General features: G+C 49.5%; 6 protein-coding genes across 6 annotated transcripts; 3 read left to right on the forward strand and 3 right to left on the reverse strand.

Moving 5' to 3' along the window:
* Positions 1 to 507: 507 nt before the first annotated feature.
* Positions 508 to 2425, forward strand: ABOM_008156 (uncharacterized protein; the record flags this gene model as incomplete). Its single annotated transcript, XM_022535285.1, has 7 exons — positions 508 to 622; positions 677 to 751; positions 807 to 1073; positions 1130 to 1407; positions 1463 to 1650; positions 1704 to 1911; positions 1967 to 2425. 7 exons carry the CDS (start codon positions 508 to 510, stop codon positions 2423 to 2425), a joined length of 1590 nt encoding a protein of 529 aa, XP_022386484.1.
* Positions 2426 to 3910: 1485 nt separating this feature from the next.
* Positions 3911 to 4909, reverse strand: ABOM_008157 (uncharacterized protein; the record flags this gene model as incomplete). Its single annotated transcript, XM_022535286.1, has 2 exons — positions 3911 to 4432; positions 4478 to 4909. 2 exons carry the CDS (start codon positions 4907 to 4909, stop codon positions 3911 to 3913), a joined length of 954 nt encoding a protein of 317 aa, XP_022386483.1.
* A 1089-nt stretch (positions 4910 to 5998) lies between these two features.
* Positions 5999 to 7305, forward strand: ABOM_008158 (uncharacterized protein; the record flags this gene model as incomplete). Its single annotated transcript, XM_022535287.1, has 5 exons — positions 5999 to 6404; positions 6464 to 6558; positions 6618 to 6974; positions 7051 to 7188; positions 7240 to 7305. 5 exons carry the CDS (start codon positions 5999 to 6001, stop codon positions 7303 to 7305), a joined length of 1062 nt encoding a protein of 353 aa, XP_022386469.1.
* A 474-nt stretch (positions 7306 to 7779) lies between these two features.
* ABOM_008159 (peptidylprolyl isomerase) lies at positions 7780 to 8452 on the forward strand (the record flags this gene model as incomplete). The annotated part of the gene is made up of 4 exons (XM_022535288.1): positions 7780 to 7822; positions 7882 to 8051; positions 8104 to 8210; positions 8275 to 8452. The coding sequence occupies 4 exons, from the start codon at positions 7780 to 7782 to the stop codon at positions 8450 to 8452; spliced, it is 498 nt and encodes a 165-aa protein (XP_022386480.1).
* A 1398-nt stretch (positions 8453 to 9850) lies between these two features.
* ABOM_008160 (putative zinc-containing alcohol dehydrogenase) lies at positions 9851 to 11033 on the reverse strand (the record flags this gene model as incomplete). The annotated part of the gene is made up of 3 exons (XM_022535289.1): positions 9851 to 9969; positions 10024 to 10119; positions 10172 to 11033. The coding sequence occupies 3 exons, from the start codon at positions 11031 to 11033 to the stop codon at positions 9851 to 9853; spliced, it is 1077 nt and encodes a 358-aa protein (XP_022386452.1).
* Positions 11034 to 13358: 2325 nt separating this feature from the next.
* Positions 13359 to 15069, reverse strand: ABOM_008161 (glutamate decarboxylase; the record flags this gene model as incomplete). Its single annotated transcript, XM_022535290.1, has 4 exons — positions 13359 to 13473; positions 13532 to 14697; positions 14750 to 14777; positions 14834 to 15069. 4 exons carry the CDS (start codon positions 15067 to 15069, stop codon positions 13359 to 13361), a joined length of 1545 nt encoding a protein of 514 aa, XP_022386453.1.
* Positions 15070 to 15327: the final 258 nt, after the last annotated feature.

Here is a 15327-nt window from a genome sequence, read left to right on the forward strand (position 1 = left end):
TAGAGCTAGGCTGTGCGATACCATCGATGAGAACTTGGAATGAGAATAAGAGTCCACACCTGATATGGTGAAACCCTAAGCGATCTCGTCTTCGTAGTACCTGACCTGACCACGTATACCACGAGAGTCTACACGACCAGCGCAATTACAAGGCACTAAAAAAGGTAGAGTTGTTCGCAAGTTTATATAACTGGATTCACGGTGGTAAAATAGGCTCAATATTTATGTCAAATCACAGCCCACTCCAGTGCAAGACACGCGAGGCTGTTTTGGGGTGGACCCTGCAAGGCACAGGCGGTAAAAGGATCGTCCTCGTTGGATCAAAACAAGACGCTAACATTCTGGACTGCATCAAGTTTACCGTTTGGAGCTAGTGTATTTGACGTGCATCTGGGCTAATTTTCAAATTGGGGGCCAACCCCTCGTACAATTATGTCCCCATGTCCGAAGCGCACTTTCTGCCCCTTTCATGATGCGACGGCGACATCACCAGCCCGCAATATCACCATGGCATGGTTCATGTCCCTGGCTTTCATCCACCTGGTTTCGCTGTTTGCTTTAAGCGAAGCTAAGGTATTGAGCGACTTATCGGATGGATTCTGCCGGAGTTACAAATTCGGGGGTATGCGCCTTGATCGCCTCCACAATTGAAGATCATAGCGACTAATTGATGCAGCGAACATTGTCAACGATGTCCTGTACATGGTGGATCTCGACGGCGGCCTCATTCCCAGCGACACGAATGCATCACGTACACGCTCTCACCCCGATTGCCAAACCCGCGGTTCCCGCTAATCATCCAGCAGACAATTATCTCGTGCAACTTGACTTATCCTCCTCATTCTCGACTGACGATGGCGCGAAATATAAGATGAGCTTGGTTAACAGCGCGGTCCCGAAAATCAAGGACCAGGCAATGTGGTCAGACAAGGGCAACACTACGCTGTTTACGTATGGTGGGCGAGGCGTAGACGACACCTCGGTGGACCAGGGACTATGGACATACACGATTGCCGATGGGTCTTGGAAATTGCAGCAGACTAGTATTAAGCCGGTGCGACTACAAGGAGGGGGTAATGTGCTACTTTATCCGTGCTTGGTTGGATCATCGCATTAACATAAGCAACAGCGTACGTTGATGCGCCTCAAATCCAAGCTGCATATTGGGTAGGCGGGTATCAAGATAGCGATACGACGCCTGCCATCACCGATAAAACGGTAGACTATGCGACGGGGATGATTCAATTCAACACGACAACTGGGACCTTTACACAGTTTGATGCGCCATTCACCCCTGTACAGCAGGGCGCATTGGTATATGTTCCCGTTGGAGAGAAAGGGATCCTAGTGTTTGTGGGGGGCGAGGTTCCGTCTATCCAGAACGGTATCAATGCAACTCTGACTTCAGTGAGTGCTTGGCTGGTAGCATTGCCCAGAAACCCCTGCTAAAGCCGAATGCTAGAACCCGTGGAACCATGCATGGGTCTATGACATCGCAGGAAACAAGTGGTACAATCAAACCACATCAGGCAGCGTGGCGTCGCGAACCCAATTTTGCGCTGTTGTCGAACAAGATCTCTCGACGTCGTCGTACCAAATCTATGTGATTGGAGGAGCGGACTACGAGTCAAAGAAGTCGCTCACGGACGTGTATGTTGCAATGACTCTACGTGCTATAATTCGGCCTAGCACTAACTTACCAGTTCCTATCTATCCATCCCATCTTTCAAATGGTTTCAAGCCGGGCCTCTAAACAAGCCTCGTATGACCCACGTCTGTCAAGCATACGGACGGCAAATATTCGGCGTAGGAGGCCGGCTCGCGTGGGCGGACGACGCCGATGCAGGATGCTATGATATGCCTGCCTTTATATATGACGCTCAATCTGAAGTCATCCGGGCTCAATTTGACGTATGATCATCTGCTCTTCTCTCAAACGCTTAACATACAACTGACCCACCCACAGCCTGGATTATCGGCTTATTCAATCCCCTCCGCAACAGCCGATAACATCAAATCCTCGCCCTATCCATCAACATGGGCTGATCCAGCTTTGAAATCACTTTTTGTCCAAGAGGCTACCAACAACTCAACGGACACGCAGCCCGACCCGTCAAGCAAGGCTGACGGTTCATCAACCCACACCGGGGCGATAGTAGGTGGTGTGGTGGGTGGCGTTGCTGGTGCGGCCATCATACTGGCAGTAATCTTCTTCGTCCTGAGAAAGCGACGCCGAGACTATCAGAAGCAACCACAAGGAGAAAAGTGGTCTGAGAATGCACCACCGATAAGCCGCGTGGGAGGTGAACTGCCAGCTGAGGACCCTCGGCGGGAGTTAGATGCGCGTAGCAATACGCGCAGTGAATTACGAGGGAACGACGGGTTTGTTTACGAACTAGATGGTGGTCAACGATCCGGTGTGTAGGCTAGGTTACAACTCTGTATATGTCTTGGGGCGTCATCCGCGCACGAGGTAGTTGATAGCTAGTGTTACATGACATAGTGATATGTTTTAATGACAAATGTCTATTTCTGAGCGTCAATCAACTCAGCAGATTGATGCTGAGGACGGACATACGAGGTAACGGGGAAACTGTACTTTCGTAGCTGGAGGGTATATGTGAGTAGACATCAGACGAGGTACAGATTGACCTATAAAGCTTAATTTATTGATGTAGCAGGACCAACTCGAAATCACACTCTGGCCCACTTCTTAGCTAGAGTGGAGACTCTTACATATGGAGTAACGTTATAGCAGGGTTGACCAGCAATAGTCGGATCGGGCCTCGTCTTCCCCGGTTCATTTGTTGGTGTTGTGTTGGTTACACGGGTCCCACGATCCTACCATCTCATCTTAAAGTCTCTTGCGAATATCCCGTTCTAAGTGATCTAGCTGCTACGTATAGACCAGACCATCTTAGGCATGCACCGCCTTGTGTTTCGGACCACGGCATTGCGGCTTGTCTCACCTCCACTGTGCCATCCCTCCATCGCCAGGAGATCCTCCATTGACTTTTACTTTGTATCGTCCAATATAAGATTGTAATATAGCTAGTTGTAGAAGTCAGGCTTCTCAAGGGTTCTCAAAATTTCCCTCCTCAAGAATGGGCATGGTTCACAGCAGTTATGCGTTTGTGTGGGTGCTTATTGGCATCCTCAAACCGTGGGCAGTGAACTAATGAGGCGTAAGGGTATTATGTTGATTTAAATCAGGTCTGAAACAGAGTCTTCCCACTAGAGCTTCTTAGGAAGGTCAGTCAGCTGCATTCAGCTGGCATCATCCGTTTGCCTATGTTGTACAATGGATGCTTAGAAATAGTCTAGAATCAATTCTCGTGTAGCTTAAACAAATAAAATTAGGCGAGATTAGCCTCAGGTCCACTACCCAAGACCACAACATTATCCCAACCTCTGAGGACATTGACCTCACCATCATAACCGTGTTAAGACATCGCTTACGTAGTCCTTTCCTGAAAATATGGACCTGTTGGTACCAATATGTGCGGCCCTCTCGCCCATTAGCGTAGGCCACATGTGGCCCATTCTAACATTAACAGAGGCTGGCTCTTTTTGTGCCGTAGCTTGGCATGTATTGACGATTTTATGGAGGGAGTTCAAACAAGTTACAAAATAATACTATTAAAAACAGTCTTTTAGAAAGAATAGTTTATCTATGGTAGCGGGATATGACAATGCTAAGATCCAGGGTAGTCTAATAACATATAATACATATATTGTACAATCAATAAGTGTATCCAACAGACGCAACTGAAGCATCGCGGCCTAGCTAAGACAACTCATACACCCGAGTCCTCTCCGTGTTATCCATCTCATACACTGGTTGCTCCTGGTTTCTTTCCTGCTTTGGCACAGCTGCCAGCATAGGTTGTCGACGGCCCTGCAGCTACCACTACACGGCGAACAGGATCACAACAACTGCTGCTGCCGCCACCGCGATGGCAATGCCAGTTTTGGCTCCCGTAGACAATCCACTGCTGTCTTCCGACCAGGTCTGCGTGCTAGAGTTCGAGGCCGAGGTTGCAGGTAGCTCCTTCCACACCCCCTTCCAGCTGCTTTCCCAATCGCTAGAACTGCTCGTTACTGTATTATCGGAAGGATTGATCGTTGTCACTGCCGTGGTACCGGGGATGTTGGGACCGGGAGCCTGCGCCAGGAACCAGCTGCCCTGTTGAGGCCCCCAGTTGACGCCGACCAAAGCACCCTGCATAAATGCTCGGCCAAGCACATAGTTCCCATTTGTGCCCATGCAGGGGAAATATGGGGTAGGTTTGTCGACGAGAGGTGCATCCAACGTCAAGTTTAGCAGGGAAAATGGTACATTGATGGTGATATTTGCGTTGTTGAGCGAGTTCTTGCTGAAGGTAAACCCCAGATAGGTTGGTGCGCTCACAATCTCGGAGTAGCGCTTGTCCTCGGTGTTTCAGAAGTACAGGCCATAATCCGGACGATGGGTAACGGAGAGTTCGGCCGCGATGGCCTCGCATGTGCTGTGTGGGAGGTACATGTAGGGGCCGGCGCCGCTCGCAAAAACGGTGACGCCGTAGTTAATGGACGCGTTTCCTTGCCCGAGGGGACCGGTTTTATCTGTGCATATCCAGGGTGAGCCACCACTGACAACCCCGATTTTAGCATCGAGCAGATCAATGGAAAGGTTGCCACTCGAGTACGGTTGCGCTGAAACATCACCCAACACCCGGTTTTGGTCATAGCCGCCCAGCACTAGCGAGCCTGGTATCCCCAGGGGTACGGAGCCAATGTGCATACCGTAAGAATATGAAGGGGTGTCCTCATACTGATAGAGATAACTAGGGAGGAAGGTCGTCTCGATGGTGCGATTCCCTGTGAAGCTTTGCTTCGTGTCAGAACATCCGAGCGAGAGCACTCCCATTTCGACTTGGGAGGCTTTACCCCCTGGGTATACCTGGTAGACATCGGAGAAGGCGTTCAGCGTGATATTCGGTATTGAAAAGTCTGCAATGTTGAGCTCGTCGAACGCACGCACTGCCTTCCCATTAAGGGGCACTTCATTGCAAGTCCATGGGCCAGTTTGTCGTGTCGTTATTCATAAGAGATAACTGGATCCGTGTATTATCCCAGGTGCTGGAGAGATCACTGTTGAATAGCCCTCTCCTCGATCCACATAGCAGATGGGTGAGAGAGATACGCTCCGAGGTCGTGGGGAGGAGGATTCCACTACCCCAACTGCCCATACACGTTGATTGTTTGCTGGGGCGAACCTAGAGCGGTGCCAACTGCATGCCATGGAGCATCCCTCAGTTTGAAAATCAATCACTGGGACGAGACCATAGTACGGCTTCTCTGGAGCATTGCCTGGTTTTGCCCTCCAACCTCATTCTTTAACGGGCTGTGTACTTAGATGGCGGCGGGAGCTTGACTGTCCGCGGTGGCACCGTCGCCTGGCACTATAGAAGAATGAATACGACCCTAAAAGCAACTGAATGGAGATAAAAGTATTCTTTCAAATGCCGAGACGTGCGGATATCTGCCATCGGCCCCCTCCTATAACCACACACAGATGTCTCCTTTGTCCATTTGTCCAAATTTAGCACGTACTAGTCGTGCTGGAAGCCTATTGACAGTGAAGAACCTGTGGATCCCACCATCTAGAGCCAGTTACTATCAATTGTTCCAATGGGTGAAGTCAAAGATGTGGACATCTCGTATGGTCGGGGCGTAGTTGAAAACTTTATTCTCACACTTCAGTCTTTGTCTCGACGAAAGCGTACTTACCAAAGGCAAAGTCTATATTTAATCACAGAACTAGACGAATTAATAAATCTTGAGGCCCAATGATAGAGCAAGTCATGGATTGATACATCTATATCTGGCCTCTGTCAGTTTAGCTGACATTGTCCATCATCAAATCTGCTTTTCGGCAAGACCACCAAGACCACCACATAGGCAGCAGATTATATCTTCAACTTGCTCAATGGGTTCTGACGTTCAGATCACAGCCATGAGGGTATTTGCCTCACGGGCCGGCCGCTCCTCGATCATTGTTATCTTCATGGTTTTATTTCTTATCAGCCTTCTTAAGCTTCCCAATGGCACCTTGCGAGAGGTCTCCTTACCTGAGTTTGCCTCTTCTTTCTCTTCTTCTCTAAGCCCCCCAGCGAGTGATGTTGACTGGTCACGCTATGCCTACGTACAATATGTTACGAACACCGACTATCTCTGTAACTCAGTCATGATTTTCGAAGCCCTGTCCCGTATGAAAAGCAAAGTGGACCGATTGATGATGTTTCCATCCAACTTCAAACTGGATAACGATTCTCTGGAAGGCAAACTGCTCCTAAGAGCCCGGGACCAGTACGGCGTACAGCTCGTATCCATCACCGTCCAGAGTAGGCATACGGACGAAGGTATGTCTTGATGTATCTAGCCCCACCGCTCGGAGACAATCAGAACTGATCATGGCCAGCCACATGGGCCAAGAGCTACACGAAGCTGCTTGCATTCAACCAGACGCAGTATGATCGCGTCCTCAGTTTAGATTCGGACGCAACTGTCCTACAGGTATCCACCTCCATCCCAGCAGATAGACAGACTCTACTAACGCTGAGCACCATCCACAGCCCATGGATGAGCTATTTCTGCTGCCCCCATGTCCCGTTGCTATGCCGCGTGCTTATTGGGGCAACTTCGACGATCGCGTATTAGGCTCTTATATAATGCTGATCCAGCCGTCCGAGTTCGACTTTAACCGGGTCATGAATGCGATGGAGGCGGCGAGCGGCTCCGAGTACGATATGGAAATTGTCAACCACCTCTACCGTGACAGCGCCCTGGTACTGCCCCACCGGCCATACGGCCTGTTGACCGGAGAGTTCCGCTCAAATCACCATTCGGCATACCTAGGCAACGAGGTCGAAGTGTGGGATCCCGAACAGGTCTTGAAGGAGGCAAAGTTCCTGCATTTTTCGGACTGGCCCGTATCCAAGGCAAGTAGCGGAATACCTTGATCCACACTCCGGTTATACTCTGATGGCCTGTCTAACACACGGTTAGCCCTGGATCCGCACTCCAGAATCCATAATGCAAGAAAATCAACCTATCTGCCACAAAGATCCGCTCTCAGGCGCTGAAGACTGTCGTGCCCGCGACCTATGGCTGGGCTTCTACCGCGATTTTGCACGGAGGCGAGAGGTACGAACTGATATCTCTATGGGACAGAGCGGCCCACTAACTCAAGTACAGGAGATATGTGGAATGAGCGTTTTGAACGGAACGGAACGGACTTTGGGCAAGCGCTGGCGCTTATGAGCCCATATCCGGCTGAAGATAGGGAACACTGTCCTGGACCTGTTGATATACACTGATAGACTCTCATGTATGAGGGAATTGTTGATTGTTCTAACTAATAAAGCTATATCTACTGCCTCGGTAAATGGAGGCCTGCAATAGAATACCAGCGCGTACGCACTACACCCAAGTGTTCTAGCTGCGGTATTCTAGGCTATAAAGTTCCTTCCTCAATGCCCCAATCGTCAGAATGTTCAAACATCCTACATACATGCAGTTTTTTTGGTTTTTGAATAGATTCAGATTTTAGGACGCGCAGAATTCGGGTAGGGCTAACTCACTCACTACGCGAAACCACGGCCGATGACGTCATATCAGCTGATCCCACGAGCTCAGCAACTACCCCACACTCGCATCCGGTGTATAAAATCGATTGCGATAACTAAGTTGAGTTGGTAGATCCTGCATCGACTTTTATCACTCACCACCACCACCATGTCTAACCCTATTGTCTTCTTCGAAGTCGCCATCAACGGCGGTAAGAATCATCATGAACTGCTCATCGGCTGACTTTTACTGATCCAACTATCACCATAGCCCCCCAGGGCCGCATCGTTTTCGAGCTCTTCTCCGATGTCGTCCCCAAGACTGCTGAGAACTTCCGCGCCCTTTGCACCGGTGAGAGGGGATTCGGCTACCGGGGAAGCTCGTTCCACCGCGTGATTCCGGGTTTCATGCTGCAGGGCGGTGATTTCACACGGGGAGACGTAAACATAATCCATTTCCCGTCTGATCATCATCATCATCTAACATCTCTAGGGCACCGGCGGTCGATCCATCTACGGCGAAACATTCCCCGACGAGAACTTTGCCTTGAAGCACGATACCCCCGGTCTTCTCTCCATGGCCAACGCGGGCCCCGGCACGTAAGTTCGACCGGATCCTTCTCTTGTTGTTGTTGCTGTTGCTGGTGGCTCATGTGGAATCTAGTAATGGCTCCCAATTCTTCATCACCACCGTTGTCACCGATTGGCTCGACGGTGCCCACGTTGTCTTTGGACGTGTTGTCGAGGGCATGAACCTCGTTAAGGCGATTGAGGCCCTTGGAAGCGGCTCAGGCACTCCCCGCGGCAAAATCCAGATTATCGAGTCTGGTCAGCTGCAATGAGGGGAAAGTGTTTGACGGTTGACGTGGATGGAATATCAAGATAGGAAGAACTTTAGCCAACCAAGCTGTGGATTAAAGATAGCAACCTCTCTAGGTCGTTCATTATAGCCAATGGAGGATTTGCTAAAGTAAATTTATCTGTTCCCCCCAGATTAGAAATAGAGTTGCGCCATGGAACAACTAACCTTCCTCTTCAACAAGGTTTACAATAACAGGATGCCTTGTTAATCCTCCAAGAATGAGGAATCGTGTAGAATATGTAGACATAATTGGCATACTAGTCTATAGCGTCCAGCGCCCTATGAGACCTCTTGACTCGCTGCCAGAGGCCAGACTCCATAACAAGTTTTCGATGGACAGGGGGACGCTGAAGATGAAGAAACCGCAGGTGTTTTCGACACAGGCCCAGTACGTACATTCTTGTCGGCTTTCCGGGCATACTCGACGGTGTGATATAGACGACAACACGCTGCGATGGCAATGTGAGTCGAACGTCAATAATCAGGTTGGAGCACTCACAGAATGCCAACACCAAAAATAATCGACACACCAAGCTTCTTCTGCCAGTCCATCTGAAGACCCTGGATGATCTTCTGCGGGAGAAGGGCATGGTGACATTGGAGGTGGGGAGGGCACAGCTGTCCTTCGCGAAGATTTAGCTTAAGACTATATACCACCAATGTACATACATAAAATGAAGTGACAGTGGATGATGTAGAACGGAGTAGCTCTAGGGGGGTTATAATGACCTCAAAAAGGACTATTCACATCCATATTATAGTATTATCCTGCATAGAAGCTTAGTCTTGGTGGTTAAATTTATTCATGGGAGAAATAAAATCTAACGCAACACAACCATGGTTAAACTATGGCAATCTCGTCAACATCTATGGATATCCGCATATCCTCTCCGAAAGTTGCGCATATAGTACTCCACTTAATCTCCTCTCCATATGTGAGGATATCCAGTGGATATAAAACAGACTAAGTACAGCAAGATTTGTAAAAGGGTTCCCATACTGCTGCTCTACGGATATACTCTATCAGTACCTCCTAAGTAGCAACAACATGGGCTTTTAGCATATCTATGATTCCTTATCCTTGTCTTCTGCAGGTTCCTTTTTTTACTGGCGCGTCTTGCACTTGATAGTTTAATACTTTGTTATGGGAATAGCAAGTAGTATATTCCCTTCGCTGTCAGTGGAGTTAGGGTCTACCTATCGTGGACTCAGTCGACGAAGCAGTGAAAATGAGGTTCTTACTTGCACACGTCCATACAGAATATCCATCCTCTCAGATAGAGACTAGCTTTAACGTACGAAAAGCCAGGGCTGTATAACAGAGAATGACGTCACACTTAGTTGCCCAGATCAGTCTAGAGACACTGGACTTGGGAAACTACAGCCTTGGATTGGTGTGCTGCAGTTCAGACATGCTGACAACCACCTTGAGAGATCCGGATTTGGAAGGTGTCTGAAACGTCTCATAGGCCTTGTGTATCTGATCAAACGAGAAATCTGTGGCACACGTCAGCTTAGAACCACCTTGGATAAATACAATGGCCAGCATACTGTGCGAAACCAGGAAGTGAGGGTGAATCTTGCCCGACTCCACAAGCTTCAGTAGATCGGGGGTAGTGCACGCATCGACCAGCCGAGTTCTAAGACCTGTCCCATAGTTCAGCAATACCCAAGTCCTAGCAGACAAAGTTAGACATACAGATATTGCGATGCCAGAGTTCTTCCAAATGCAGAGCGCAGGGTGTCCCAAACACTCCCAAACTGGCTATCGTCCCGCCGGGACCGACTAACGCCTGAGCGAGCTCAAACGAGTCGGCAGTCCCCACTGCTTCGATCACCACGTCGAATCCCTGGTTATTTGTCACTGCGAGCGCAGAAGAGACGGCATCTGCCTGCCCCCCAAGCACACTGATTGCGTGATCTGCGCCCATCTCCTTTGCTGTGTCGAGCCTGGGCCGCCCCCTGCCGACTACGGCGGTCATGGAGGGTCCGAAAAGATTCCGTGCCATCTGAAGCGCCATCAGGCCGATTGGGCCCGTCCCGATGATAGCAACGGTTGATCCGGGCTGGATCTCACCGTTAAGAATGCCGCATTCATACGCAGTAGGAAGAACATCAGACAAGGTTACGGCAACTTTGGGATCGAGCCCGCTCGGGAGCGCATGCAGCGAGAACGATGCGTGGGGTATCCGTACGTATTCTGCCTGCGTACCGTCGATGGTGTTGCCCAGAATCCAGCCGCCAGAAGTACATTGGGAGGGCATTCGTTTGCGGCAGAAATTGCAGGATCCACACGATGTGATGCAAGAGATTAGGACGGGCTGTCCGACAGAAAAGCGTGTGACACCGGTCCCCAAAGATTCAATTATGCCAACGCCTTCGTGGCCGAGGATACGTCCGGGTGTGCATGTCTGAACGTGGCCTTGTAGAATATGCAGGTCTGTTCCGCAGATGGTGGTGTGTTGGACTTTGACAATGGCATCAGTGGGCTCTAGGAGGCATGGCTTTGGACGTTCCTCGACCGAGATGGTGTCCTTTCCGGTGTAAATGACTGCTCTCATCGTTTCAGGTGCTTGGTTTTGCCTAGGTCTAGGTATATTCAAGACTCGTATCAATTGCAAAGGATCAAAGCTAGCTCACTGTAGAATCTTAGCGCACTCCCGATGGAAAACCTTCAGAGTACTCATCCTCCCTTGCGGGAAAATGCCACCTGTTATAAGGAGGGGCGCTGGGTACGACAGCTAAACAGATTAATCCTTCACCGAGCTACTAATGCCCACATAGCTGCCCCTGATATCTACCGTCACTACCATTGGGTAGCACTGCCACACCTGTGAACCCGTGCTGCAGAATGACCTGGACTCTAGAGATCTAGACCACCATGTGTTCACTGCGTCAAAGTAGTAGCGATAGCCGATCAATGAGTGGTTGCCAGATATTTAGAAAGTCCTGGTGCAACATTATGCAGCTTACGATTGCGCTAAGGCGGTAGTCTTTCCATGATCCCCAGTCGGTTTCCATGGAGGTCACTTAGTGCAGCTTCTAGGTCCAAGCTAGTCACCATTAGGGCAAAGTCCTCGTCGCCGCAACCCGAGGCACGCATCGTCACATGAGCTTCTGCATGAAGACACGCACAACGTGCTTCCCACATCCATTATCTGCGGCTGTCACACTCCTAACCCCGAGTCGTTGGTCTAAGTGACATACATGCCTTGGCGTAGTCACTGTATACAATTCACCGGACTCGGACAGATTCTAGAAATGGACGTTCTACGAATTCCAGCTATATATATCACCAAGGATCAGGTGAAATCATTTTAACAAGAACAAAAGTAGCATTTTTCTACTGTATGCCCAGCATATATTAAAGTCAGAGAGCATTAGGAGAAGAACAGCCTCCATGCAGATCTAGCTTCTGTTTTATTTTTACCTGACATGGCATTTTCTAGCGGACACAAGTACCAAAAGAAGAACTCTTGTAATTTTCAGTTACCGGCATATTTAACTTGTTCTTCCCAGATGTCATCGGCAAATCCACGTTCACAAGACCTCAAATCTCAGATCTGGCTACTAAAACAGACTACTGCATATACGAGAGAGCCTGCACATATTGTTCGGAAATTACCACAGCAAGGACAATATCAAACCCAGCTAACATCCACAGCTTCGCATGTGCCCGCAATAAAGTGCGACGTCGATAGCATAGTAGGAGACGTGATTAGCACAGACTAGGAAACCTGAACTCGGTTGCGATCACTTACCATGGTTAGAAGTTTGCCCACTGCTAATCTCCGACAACGCCATCGGAGAGTCATACTTTGCCCTTAAATTAGTGAGTGTCAGGAAACTGGTTCTGAGGAGAATACTAGTTTACTGAATTGGCATGTAAGCCAGAGCGAGTGCCCCCAGCCCTGATGGCTAGTAATTTCCCCAGTAGGATGTTTCGCTCCCTGATAAGCAGTGATAACACTCGAATGTCATGAGCGAGCGAGTTGATTATGTTGGTGCTATTTCAGGGAGCAGTTAGAAGCTTTTTGTTCGTGGCTGGGTCTTGATTGTGAGAGAGTCTTGTCGGGAATCTTGATTGAGATTCATCCTCAGACGGAAGATCATACCCAAAGATGTGTAGTAATCGACGGCTGCTCAGCGATAAGTAAGCTCGGTCACAGGAGTTAGGGGCTCAGCTATCATGTATAAGAGCTCTGCTAGTAGGTTGGCTAGATTAGAAGATGTTGAGTTCGGCGACTTGATCTGTGTAGATCGGAGGTGCAAGTAGGATAGCATCCAACCGAGGAGGTCTGTGGCGATGCCTATTTTGTTCAGGCCTACAGCTGCGACATGAGAGATAAGACGAGGGCAAGAGTATTGAGGATGAGAGGGGGCTATAGACAAGCATTTGGCTACCGTGGGATTCTGTGACATCGATCCTTCGACTTAGATTACCATACACTTGTCGTTGCCGCTTTCCAACACTACACCTCTCTGTCTTTACAATAAAATCATCGTTTCATATCGTTCGATTTCTTAGGTTAAATAAGATGTTTTAGTAGATAGTGATTGGGGCAACCGGGTTAGGGCAAAGGCAAGGTTACACGGCTTCTGAGCACGTGCTGTACACAGACTTTCAAGTCTTTTTGTTTTTGTTTTTTTTTTTTTTAATTCAACTCCCACGGTTTGACGCATCAGGAGGCTACCGGTGAAATAGACGCTATCGATTACAGGGAAACCATACGAAACTGAGAAGGAAATAGAAAGTACCAAGTGGATGGTGAACCTTGAATTTGCTCACTGAGCAGAGTGGTACAACCCTATTATAGCAGCAACATAAACCTGAAAGGAGATCCTGTCTCAAATATGTACACAGTACATCTGAATATAAACGATATCTAGCAAACGCCGTGAGTCTTTCCGTGCTTACCCTGCAGGGAGTGCGTCTCTCCCTTGTAGTGAGGGTGGTTGTGCTTGGACTTGTGCGAGTGGGTGGAGTGTATGCGGACGTGGCTGTTTCAATCAATCTCAGTTAACAAGCAATGGAAACAAATGTATAAAGGTTTCTTACTGGGTGTACTTCTCCAACATAGCCTGATCCATATCACTCAACGTCTTCAGGCCCAGCTTGATGTCATTAAGCAGCGCGTCGCACCGGCTCTTTGTGAAATCCTCACGAACAACCACACGCATGAGCTTCAGGCTGTTGCTGTTGGGCGCCATCGTATACGCCGGGACGATCCAGCCACGCTCACGCAGCTGGTGTGCCAGGGCAAACTCGTCGAAGTGACCCTCCCGCTCAGCAGGCAGTCTGAAAGCGACCAATGGGAGACCGTGGCCGCGACGCTGGCTCATGATGATAAAGCCCATCTTCTCGAGCTCTTGGGCCAAAAAGTCCGCAGTAACAGTAATGTTGGTCATGATGGAGCGGTAGCCACGCTTCCCGAGGCGGATCATCTGGTAATACTGGCCGATGACCTGAGATGCACCCTTCGAGAAGTTCAGGGTAAAGCTGGCCTGTTCAGCTCCTAGGTAGTTGATGTTGAAAATCAGATCCTTGGGGAGATATTCCGGGGACCGCCAGACGACCCAACCCACACCAGGGTAAACCAGACCATACTTGTGGCCAGACACGTTGATCGAAACGACCTTTTCAAGTCGGAAATCCCATTCCAACTTAGGGTTGATGAAAGGAGCGACGAAGCCACCGCTAGCAGCGTCAACATGGATGGGAACATCCATGTTGCGTTCGATCAGGAGGTCATTGATTGCCTTGACGTCTTCATACTCACCGGTGTAGGTGGTACCGAGGATAGCGCAAATACCGATGGTATTCTCATCGACCAGGTCAACCGCCTGCTGGGGATCAATCACATAGCGGTCCTCAGTGCAGTACACGTATCGCTCCTCGACATCAAAGTAACGTGCGGCTTTCTCCCAGCACACCTGTACGGCGCTGTTCATGACGATATTAGGGCGAGAATAGTCCTTGCCTTCGGCCTTGCGCTTGTTTTGCCAACGGCGCTTCATAGCCAAAGTACCCAGCATGATGGCCTCGGACGATCCAATGGTTGAGGTGCCCATCGGGTGCTCGTCTTCGCTGTCAACAGGCGCGTTGAACAGACGGGCGATCATATTGACGCAACGGTTCTGGATCTCCGCCGACTGAGGATACTCCTCATAATCGATGAAGTTCTTGCTGAAGGATTCAGTCATGAGCTTTTCAGCTTCATCTTCCTGCTACCATTAGCATGGGCCCTCATGGTCATTTAAGTGGGAAAATTGTTACCATGTAGGTTGTGACGAAACTCGCCAAGCTATGCTTATTAGTATCAATAGTATGAACCCGCGGAGACGAGAAATAAAGGCCTACTTGAGCATTGGATTTCCATCGAGACTCAGCTCGTCCTTGATCATGCGATAGGCGACCTCCCTGGGCATCTCCCGCTCCGGCATCTCAGTCTGAGGCAGCTGTTCTGTTGCGAACCGCGTTCCGTAGACGCTAGAGTAGAATCCATCTTCGTCGGTGTTCTCCAATTGAATAGAGTCGACACGCTTGATGGTGTTATCGAGATCACCGTTGCGGTGGACTTGAGCGAGGTGAACCATGATTGCGGTGGATTATGCCAGATATATTAGACAGGAATTCACCAGGAATATAGAAGCGAGAAGAGAGAACGAGGAGCAGGAAGGCGCGCTTTTAGCACTCCGCGAGCGGCACGATCCGAGCTCAATCAGGCAACCTGGTCAGGAGGAGGGGCAACCGCGACGACTGGCTGTTGTTCCACAGGCGAGGTTTAGGCCTTCGCTAGCCCTGCAGGCGGCGATCAGTAGCCATACAGATCGCTCGCCCGGACGGTCGCCGGC

This window comes from Aspergillus bombycis, assembly GCF_001792695.1.
Source record: "Aspergillus bombycis strain NRRL26010 chromosome Unknown contig00083, whole genome shotgun sequence".
NCBI classification, from domain to species: domain Eukaryota; kingdom Fungi; phylum Ascomycota; class Eurotiomycetes; order Eurotiales; family Aspergillaceae; genus Aspergillus; species Aspergillus bombycis.